At 46.2% G+C, this 10826-nt stretch overlaps 1 protein-coding gene across 1 annotated transcript in view; it reads right to left on the bottom strand.

Annotated features, from left to right (window-relative positions):
• Positions 1 to 4027: 4027 nt before the first annotated feature.
• F11R (F11 receptor) overlaps positions 4028 to 10826 on the bottom strand; it is a 21285-nt gene continuing 14486 nt past the window's right edge. The window contains exons 2-10 of the mRNA XM_008580236.1: positions 8562 to 8630; positions 8276 to 8383; positions 7905 to 8051; positions 7419 to 7621; positions 7149 to 7251; positions 6905 to 7012; positions 6653 to 6665; positions 6302 to 6350; positions 4028 to 6176 (exon numbers count right to left, since the gene is read on the bottom strand). Coding sequence (XP_008578458.1) covers positions 6141 to 6176; positions 6302 to 6350; positions 6653 to 6665; positions 6905 to 7012; positions 7149 to 7251; positions 7419 to 7621; positions 7905 to 8051; positions 8276 to 8383; positions 8562 to 8630 — 836 coding nt within the window. The 3' untranslated portion in view covers positions 4028 to 6140. The remainder of the gene's footprint in view (positions 6177 to 6301; positions 6351 to 6652; positions 6666 to 6904; positions 7013 to 7148; positions 7252 to 7418; positions 7622 to 7904; positions 8052 to 8275; positions 8384 to 8561; positions 8631 to 10826) is intronic.

Here is a 10826-nt window from a genome sequence, read left to right as displayed (position 1 = left end):
ACAGTGCGCCACCGGGCCGGCCCTTTTTTTTTTTTTTTTTTTTTTTGACTGGTCAGGGGATCACAACCTTCAGCACAGTGTTGTCTGCACCACTCAGCCAGTGAGTGCACCAGCCATCCCTATATAGGATCCAAACTCACGGCCTAGAAGCTACCATCACCACACTCTCTGGAGTGAGGCACGAGGCCAGCCCTGACCCCACATTTCTGCTCCGCATTGCTCTAGGCCATGGCCTCTGCAGTGGCTTCACCCCTGTGGCCATGGCCTCTGCAGTGGCTTCACCCCTCTGCCTGGGTCCCCAGGCTTTTCCATACATCCTCTGGAATCTGGGTGGAGGATGCCACACCTCCACTGCTCTCACATCCTGCTGGCCTGCAGACTTAGCACAACGTGGGCGCCACCAAGTTTTCATTTTTGGGCCTCTACTCTCCAGGGCTACCGCACAAACCACACTTGGAGCCGCTCCAGCTGGAGCAGCTGGGATGGAGGGAGCAGGATCACTAGGGCAGCTGCGCCCCACATCTGTCCTCTGAGACAACTCTGTCCTAGGCCTCAGGGCCTGTGATGGGTGGGGCACCCTTCCAGACTTCTGAAATGCCTTTAGGGCATTTTCTCCATTGTCCTAGTTCTTAGCATCTGGCTGCCTCACTGCCAAGATAATGTCTTTAGCAAACAGTTTATCTTTTTCACCCTTGCATTTTTCTCCTGCTCTCCGCTTCTCTACCGCATGGCCAGGCTGCAAATATTCCAAATCTTTAAACTCTGCTTCCATTTTAAATTCTGGCTTTACATCATGCCTTTGCTGCCATAATTCAGAGTAGGCTGTTAGAAGTAGCCATGCAGGATTCTTTTTTTTTTTTTTTCAAAAAGATGACCAGTAAGGGGATCTTAACCCTTGACTTGGTGCTGTCAGCACCACGCTCAGCCAGTGAGCAAACCGGCCATCCCTATATGGGATCCGAACCCGGGGCATTGGTGCTATCAGCACCACACTCTCCCAAGTGAGCCACGGGCCGGCCCGATTTTTTTTTTTTTTTTTCAAAAAGATGACCAGTAAGGGGATCTTAACCCTTGACTTGGTGCTGTCAGCACCACGCTCAGCCAGTGAGCAAACCGGCCATCCCTATATGGGATCCGAACCCGGGGCATTGGTGCTATCAGCACCACACTCTCCCAAGTGAGCCACGGGCCGGCCCGATTTTTTTTTTTTTTTTTCAAAAAGATGACCAGTAAGGGGATCTTAACCCTTGACTTGGTGCTGTCAGCACCACGCTCAGCCAGTGAGCAAACCGGCCATCCCTATATGGGATCCGAACCCGGGGCATTGGTGCTATCAGCACCACACTCTCCCAAGTGAGCCACGGGCCGGCCCGATTTTTTTTTTTTTTTTTTTGACCGGTAAGGGGATTGCAACCCCTGGCTTGGAGTGGTCCACACCACACTCATCCAGTGAGCTCACCAGCCATCCCTATATAGGATCCGAACCCATGGCCTCGGCGCTACCAGCGCCACACTCTCCCGAGTGAGCCATGGGGCCAGCCCGCCATTCAGCATTCGTAATGCTTTGCTGCTTAGAAATTTCTTTGGCCAAATGCTCTTAAGTTCCAACTTCCACAAAGTCCAAGGGTATGGACACAATGCAGCCAAGTTCCTTGCTATGGTGTAGCAAGGCTGATCTTTTGTCCAGTTCCCAATAAGTTCCTCACTTCTATCTGAGACCTCATCATCTGCATGGCCTTTACTGTCCACATTTCTATCAGCATTCCAAACTTTCCCTCGTCTTTCTTCTTCTAAGTCCTCCAAACTCCTCCAACCTTTGCCCATTACCCAGCTCCAAAGATGCATCCACATTTTCAGGTATCTGTATAGCAACACCCCACTCCTCGGTATCAATTTTCTGTTTTAGTCTGTTTTGTGTTGCTATAACAGAAATACCTGAGACTGGGTAACTTATAAGGAAAAAAGGTGTATTTGGATTATGATTCTGGGACAGTTGCAGCTGGCACGGGCCTCAGGCTGTTTCTACTCATGGCAGAAAGTGGCAGGCAGCCAGTGGGTACAAACAGATCACATGGTGAGGGGAAGCAAGAGGTGCCAGGGTCCTATAAACAATAAGCTCTCGCAGGAACTAATAAAGCGAGAACTCACTCATTACTCGCCCCCCCACCAAGAGCATTAATCCATTCATAAGGGATCTGCCCCCATGACTCAATTAGTTTCCAACGCTGCCACATTGGGGATCAAATTTCCACATGAGTTTTAGAGGGAACAACACATCCAAACTCCATCAGGACCAGTCTGATTTTGAGAAGTTTCTAGATGGCAGTTTTAGGTTCCTTCACCATCCACATCACTTCCTCTGAACATATTCATTTGTCTATAACCCTCTTAAAGTTTGGCACCTAAGACAGAACTTGATGCAGGGGAATAATGCCATCGATCGCAACCCTCAGTGTTGCCCCCGTACCGGACTGGGGACCGGCAACGGGATTGCAAGCCTCGGCGTTGCTCCCGCGCCTCGCTCAGCCAGTGAGCGGGAGCCGGTCTGTACGTGGGAGTCTATAACCCTCTTAAAGTTTGGCACCTAAGACAGAACTTGATGCAGGGGAATAATGCCATCAGCAGAGTGCCTCCCTAATTGTAGATATTCTACATCCCTTCTGCTTTATATATGAGGAGTTAACTTTTAGAAACCAAAGGCAGAATCTTAGACTTATCACTAACTTCACTTGGTAAGATGGAGTTTATCATTCCTATTGAGATCTTTTTGAATCCTCACTCTGCAAGCTGATGAAGTTGCTGTTCCTTCTAACTCCTTGCCATCCATGAATATGATATGCATGCCTTCTGTTTTCATCTGGGTCACTGGCAAAAATACATCAAGGTTTGTCCGTTCCACAAGGTGGCACTCATGGGCCCTCCATGCTATACAGAGCCTCACACTTAATTCGTCTCTCTCTGTCCTGTAGATCCTGTTGGGATGGCAGACGTGAGTGAGATTGAGTCAGTTTGGAAGAAACCACAGGTGGACATCTTTACTTTCAATGTCCTCTCTCCTAACATCTACATATCCACCTGTACAGAAAAAGTTAACTTCTGTTTCCAGCTCCTGTATTCTTTTCCATTCAGGGTCACTGCAAGCAGGATGTAGGTTACCCAGCCTCCCCTCCCCAGTTCTTTATCCCACATCTACCACTTGCCTAGTACTGCTTGTGTGAACTTGGGCAAGTTCCTTAGCATTTCTGTGCCTCTTTTCCCCATTTGTGAAATAAGGATAGTAATAGTAAATAAGCTAATGGATGATAGTAATAAGAAAAAAAGTTCTATTTCATATTAGATTTTTATAGCTAGTACCACAGTAGGGATAATAAACTGAAGGAGCTAGAGAATTTAAAAAATTTTAAACATAAATTGTACTCCTTATCTGTCTACTTTATTAGGCTGTCCTCATGCCCCATGGAACATACTGTCCCCTCATTCAGAAATGGACTAACTGCATTTTCCTCCACTGTCTCCTCTCCTGGCCTTGATCTATAGATCCTATTAAGACAGGAACAGCAACGTTGATCCAAGGCTACAAACTTTCAGTTACAAGATCAACAACTTCTGGGAATCTAAGATAGAGCATGGGTGGTGATGGATGTGGTTAATTAATTCGACTGTGGTAATCATTACACAATGTACACATATATCAAATTATCACGTTGTATGCTTTGAAGAAAAAAAAGACAGCAACAACAATCATTTTATCCGAGATCATGCTAGGTTCATGTCTCATGGGAAATACCAATGTCTGTGGAATTTCCCCCATATTCCATCCTCCAAGTCTCCCTTTAACATAGGAAATGTCAATTTTGGGGTCATTCCCATTCAAGCACAGGCCAATGAAAAAAGCTAAATGAAAACCTAATTATCAGGCTAATGAAAGGATATCCCTAATCTCTTAATTATCAGGAAGATTATGAATGTCCAAGTCACTATGGAAATGGCAATTCTCTTAATGGAGAACTTCACAATTTAAACAAACTCGATGTGAAAAATAAACATTTATTACAAAAATTAGTTTTGACAATCTAAAATGAAAGCAGACAAGGTGTTTTCCAACTCAAAAGGCTGTGGTAAGCTGGGGAGGTAAATTCCAAGGCTGTTAACAACTGACTCATACTCATCACAAGTGGCCTAGAGAGGGAGGAACCATTCACCTCAAACTTACAGGAGCCATGAATCGCCTCTGCTTCCCCTTCTTCCAACCATGATACAGAACTGAAACGAACTTCATCCTCACTGAACCATTTCATAGTATCTACTTTTACGGTCTAATTGGACTTTATTTCCTCTGGAAATTTTATTATTTACTGGTGCATGACCCTTAACTGATGGCTTGAGTTTTTCTTTTTCTTTCTGGATCCTTGATAGAAAAGAAAACTCAGTTCTCTTAGGGATTTCCAGATAAGGCACAGCACAGGGCAAAGTGACACCGAGTATCCTCCATGGAAAAAAAAATAAGCAAAATCAACCCTAGAGGACCCTTTATTTGTCCTCTTGCTAGTTAATAAATAGAGTAGGGGATTGTGGTAGGCAGGGAAACAAATTTAAGGGCAGAAAAGGGTCCGAATGGGGATGGGGAGAGCAATGACAGCCAGGCCCATCCTGCTTATTCCTGCTCACTCGCTTGCAGACCACCAGATGGTCCAGTCTCAAAATTATCTTCTCCTGAACCCCACCACACTAGTAAAGTAGTAGTTACTCCTTTAACTGCTACTAAAGAAATAGTTCTTCGAATGATCTGAGAAACCTCCCCATCTCAGCTCTGGGGCAGTTTTTCCTGTAGCCTTAGGGAAGTCCATTAATGCATCTGGTTGGGCGATAGGTGGAAGGTGGGCACTTTCTTCTCTCACTTGGTGAACAGGGCAAGTAGAACCTCAGAACACAGCATCAGCTTCACCCCAAACCCTCCTCCAGCAGAGGAATGCCTGGCCATGAGAGGGATCAGGAATGAGGGTCCAAAGTTCAGAAGCTCTGCCTGAGATAAGAACCAGGAAGGGGCAGGACAGGGAGGTAGGCCAGCATGCTGGGAACTGGCCCCACGTTTCTGGGAAGCAGGGCCTTGAGGCATTTTCCTGTTTGTACATAGAAGGAGCCTAGGGACCCTCAAAGGCCTTATTTCCCTCACTTGCCACAAAAAGAAGCTCTGACAAACTGAGTTTTTATTTCCAGTAACATCCAGCTAATACAAACACACAGAAACACAACAATCTCACCAAAGAGCTAAGAAGCCCTCCAACACACACCCACTTTCAGCATACAACTAAGACCCCCCCCCCACATACACACGCACATACTCAGCAAAGAGCTAAGTCTACTACACACATCCCCACTGCCCTACAGACACATCCTAAAAGGATCTGTACGGTTGTTCCAGCCAAGGGAAGGGTGATGGCTTGAGCTACCAGCTCCAGCTTTCTTTTTCTTTAGATCAGTGGTTTTAAATCTTTTTCACTCCACATCCCCTAAAAGTTTACTGTGCTCTCCACAACAAAAGCTCCCGTTTTCCTATAAACACAGTCAGTGTCAGTCCATTTGTGTTCCAAAGGAGGACGGGGTAGGAGGACCTCAGTGGCTCTTCCCGTGGGAAGACAGAAGAGAATGTGCTCCAGAGATGGAAGAGACGCCGTCATCACAAAACAATCACTTCGGCCGCTCAGGTCTCCAATCCCCATGCTAGAACAGCTGGCACCGTCCCCAAATGGGAGGAAAGAGCCTATTCAAAGGCCACTATAGGCCAGGTGGGTAGTGGCTGCAGATTCCTGGGAGCCCCACTGCTCTTGCTGTCTATTTAGAAGGGAAGTCAACAGGCATACCTAGGATTCCTGCCTGATCCCTCCTAGGGATGGTGAATGAAAACTTTAAACAAGTCCCAGGCCACTGAGCAGTGGCAGGAAAGGAAGGGAGGGTACGAAGGAGGAAGGGGCACATAGGTGACGTTATTAAAAACACATCCTAACTAAGACAAAAGTGGGGGCTCTAAGGGGTCTAGAAGACAAATAAGGCATCCTGTGAAACTACAGACATCAGGGGCCAGAGTCTGATAGCACCTGAGTATGGCAAACACAAAGGACAGGAGAAGAGCCGGACCAGGGTCACACCAGGAATGATGAGGTCTGTTTGAACTCCCCCTGGGGAAATAAAACATCCAGTTAGTTCTCAATAGTCTTGCTCAGCTGATAATCTGCAAAACACAGAAACACAGGCTGGAGCCCTGCTCAGTCCAGCCGGGAGCCCCCTGGGCAGGCATACTCACTTCACTCCTAGTACTCGGCTGGCTGTAAATCACCTTCTTACTCGAAGTCCTGTGGACAAGTCATAAGATGGAGATGCTCAGCCCCTTAGGTGCTCACTAACCTCTCCTTGCCAACTTAGAGGCCAGAACTCAGAACTTTACAGAAGCACAGTGTGCTCAGTAGGGAGGTGTGGGCAGAGGGAGCTAGAACAAACCCAGGGCCACAGTGAACCGGGTAGAAATCCAGATGTCTTCTTCCCTCCAAGCCAGTTGCCCCTGCCTCCAACCCATTGCCCTGGACCCATTTCAGCTTCAAAACACATGAATCCACTTTCTCAGCCTCAGAGAACCCCAGGACAGTGCTTCACTCACCCTTTCTTTGCTCCTGAAAGAGAAAAAAACAGGATCATGAGTGTCAGCAGAAGAAAAGACAGCAGGGCACAGGAAGACGGGGGAACTATCATGAAGCATTTGATGATGTATGTTAGAAGGGCAATCAGTGCTTCCAGGAAATAGTGACCACACTCATGGGCACAGTATCAGGGTCAGTACTCAGATGGCACCATGAACCATGCCCTGGAAAGGGGACAATACAAAGGAGAGCCTCTGATGGCAGATACTTACTGTCGAAGTAGCCTCGGCTGTAGGCAAACCAGATGCCAAAAATCAAGACTCCAAGGAGAATCAGTGTTACAAGAACAGCTGCCACAATGCCCCCTACATTCAGCTCCACTGCGAGACACAAACAAGAGGTCAGGCACCTGGATGCTCCTTCATGGTACTGAAAACACTGCCCATGGCAGGATGAAAAGCAAACCCTGATCCCCACCCCAGGCCTGAGCTCAAGCCCCACCACAACCTCACTCACCAGCTTCCATGCGCACAGCATCTGACATCATGGGTGTCCCATACCCATTCTGTGCCTGACAAGTGTATTCTCCAGTATCAGAGGCTGACACGGGGTCAAAGACCTGGAGGGCAGAAAACAAATTGGCTTCCTGCTTGAAGAAGCCAAGTCCCTATCTTTCATGTCTCCTGACCCTAACTGCAAGTTCTCTCTGTTGCCTGTTCTTTTGCCCCACCTTCAGGGGTTCTAAAACTGTATCCCCCACACGTTTGACCCTCACCCCACCCATACCAGCTCCCCTGACTCCTGGTTCAGAACATAGGAAGAGTTGCTAAAGGCACGGTTGCTCTTGGGATCTGTCGGCATCAGTGTCCCGTCCTTGAACCAGGAGTATTCAGAAGGTGGGGAACCGTCTTGTTCTGAGCAGGTCAACACTGCCCGCTTCCCAATGGTGGCAGAGGAGGGGATGTTGACTGTAGGCTTGGATGGAGGAACTGTGGGAGGAGAGAAGGAGAGAAGGTGCTCAACACAAGGGTAGGGAGGGTCTAAGTAACTGACTAGGACAATAGCCCATCCAGTCATCTCTAGCCTCCCACCCTTACCATGCCCTTAGTTTCTACTTAACCAGGGGCTCATACCATCTAGCAGCACTGTGACTCTGAATAGCCCCACCCATGGGCATTCTCACCATCAATGAACTACAAAGCTTAGCAGAGCCTGCTGTGCTTTAGGGAAGCAACTGATTCCAGGCCCATACAGAAGACATGTGGCACTTACCAAGTACAATGAGCTGGATGCTGACCTCCCCATAGCTGTTGCCACCTTCCTCAGAGACCATACAGGTATACATCCCAGTGTCTTTCCGGGTCACCGATTGGAAGGTGATGCCACTCAGTGAGAAGGTAACTCGGGACGCATAGGAAGCTGCCAGGAGAGAGGATGCAAGGGCAGGGACAGAGTAAACAGGGAGCTAAGAGAAGCTGAGGAAGATAGCACCCAGGGTATAGAGGCACTCTCTTCTTCCCCCAGAAAGGAGGATGGGAAGGCCATGGAGACCTGAGCCCCAGGGTGTGCCACTCCCCTGGAATCCAGGCATGGATCAATCCCTCCACAACCTAGGCAATCAGGTAGGAGGCAGCACAACTTACACGTGATCTTGTTGTCATAGCAAACGAAGCTGGTGGTTTGGCCTTGAACAAACTTCCACTCCACACGGGGAGAAGAGAAGCCCGAGAAGGTACAGGACAACTTGGCCACTGCAGACAGGATCAAAATGAGCGAGAGAAAGGAGCAGCAGCAAATGGACATGATGGACATGATGGGGAATGGCTCCAAACCACAGGCTGGGCTGGATTTTCTCCAAGTCCCCAGAGCTCTGTACCTGCTCACCCTCCCACACACCCTGCCCACGCTCCACAGCCTGTCCCAACTTACTTGTATTCTCAGGAACTCTGACTTCAGGATCAGAAGTGTACACTTCACTCCCACCCAACACCAAGGAGCCTGAAGAGAAGGAAAGAGGTAAGCCCCATCAGGAGTGGACAGAGAAATGCCATGGAGAGGGAAGAACAGACCCAGCGGAGGCTGACGGAGGCTCTCCATGCTGAGATCCTAAGACAGAAGGATTCAAGAGATTCAAGCTCCTCCCAGCCCTCACACCTTCTCACCATTATCCTACACATCTGCTTTAAATGCTTTTTGCTACAATTGTGGCCAATATTTCTTTTATCTATGGCAATAAAACATTTCTTTCAAATGCAATTTCTTTCATTCCTAATTTTTCCCGGTGTGACTCCCAATAATCTAATTAGATTCCTCCTAGTCCAAGGGCAGCTTCCAGAATGATATTTCATGGTTTGGAGAAAGCCTCTCAACAAATGACTGCAGCCACTTGTCAAGACAATCCTGGAAGGAAGCCAGCAAAGCTGGAGGCAAGGGAGGGCAGGGAAGGGAGGAGCAGTAATGAGGATAATAACAATACTCAACATTTGTAGAGCATTTGGTGCTTTTTAGTGTTTTCACATACATTATATGATATGTTACATCGTTTGATCCTTGAAACAAGCATGACAGATCAGCCGCACAAGTATTATTATCCCAATTTTACACAAGTAACTGAGACTACAAGAAGTAAAGAAACGTGTCTAGGGTCACAAAGCTCGTTCTGAGATAGAGCTAGACTAGAACTGGGCTTAGATCACTGTGGAGGATACTAACATTTATAAAGCAAATGCATCTCACAGGGCCTAGCTTCCAAGGCCCTATAATTTCAGGTATAGCCTAACTTGAAAATTTCACTTAGAAATGTTAAGCTTGTGAAAGACAAAAACTTTCCCCAGGCTAAAGTCTCTGTTGTAGATAAAGAATTGTAACACAGCAAAATTGCTGGCTCCAAGAGCAGATGTCCTTGGTGCAGCTACACCTAATGATTGTTGCCATGACAATTATCTTACTGTTCTTTTGTAACCACCTATATTCCTTTTCTGTAACTTTCCTGCCTGAAGAATGAATATGGAGAGAAGACCAGAGTTCAGTGTTAATTTTCTGAGAAGGAATACCTCTCTCTTGAGGGTTCCTTAAAATTAACCCCTCCAGGGCTTCTCACTGCTAAGAAATGGGCTTTGAGTAATCCTTTGTGTCTCCATCACCTTGGGAGAGGTGACAGATCACCTCATTAAAATCTCCTGTTGCCAAATGGAGAAAGAAAATAAAGGTGGTATGTGGTCAGGGTGGAGAAAAGAAATGAGGAGGGTTAATTAAATAACATTGGGGGTGGGGGGATCAGGGTTCACGAGAGGGGCCCACACATGCCAAATAAGAACCAATGGCAGAGGACTCTGTGATCATTGATGTGGCTACAGACATGCACTTAACACACTTACTCTCCATTCACGTTGTCAAATTTCAAATTCATGAAGTATGCTTTTATTTATCGCCTTAAGTCAGAGCCCTGTCTTCTTAGATAAATGCATAAAGACGTGCAATGCAAGCACATCTGTTCGATTCAAGTACATTTTTCCTTAATTTAATTTCTCACATAATTGAATATTGTCTCTTGACCTCTGAGAAACCCCTTCCTCATCTGAAATATGAGAGGTTTGAACTAGATGTTCTCTAAAGTCCTTTAAGTTCCTTTTTCTTTTGGCGCTAATGTTTAGACAGTACTCTTATGTACATTTATATTTTTTCTTTCTTTTTTAAAATTTTTTCCTGCAGCTGACCAATAGGGATCCAAACCCTTGACCTTGGTTTCATAACACCGCGATTCCTATGCCCCTTTTTTTAAATCTTATCATACCCTTCTTTTTTTGTAAACCACACTGTTTTTCAGAAGAGCCATTGGTTTAATAGAGGCAAACTATGTAATAAACTGTCATTCTTTTAAAAGTCAGGTCTATTTTATCTAAAAATTATTTCTAATAATATTACCTTATATCTACATATTCATCATTGCATTTTTATGGCAAATCTATACTCAAATGTAATAACAGATATGGAAATAAAATCAAATAGCCTTTATTAAATGGAAAACTCTTCCTGAGGACATGAAGTCTCTTACTCAACTCTCAGCAAGAATGCTGATAATCTGATAATGAAATACCTTGATTTTTGCCCAAGTCAGCCTTCTCTGCTTTGACGATAGGAAATTTGTTTTTTAAAGATTCTTAAATTTTAGGATTTGCCACCTGTGATGTGCAC

Source organism: Galeopterus variegatus, unplaced genomic scaffold (assembly GCF_000696425.1).
Source record: "Galeopterus variegatus unplaced genomic scaffold, G_variegatus-3.0.2 Scaffold2044, whole genome shotgun sequence".
Lineage (NCBI taxonomy): Eukaryota > Metazoa > Chordata > Mammalia > Dermoptera > Cynocephalidae > Galeopterus > Galeopterus variegatus.
This window is presented reverse-complemented; position numbering and strand designations above follow the sequence as displayed.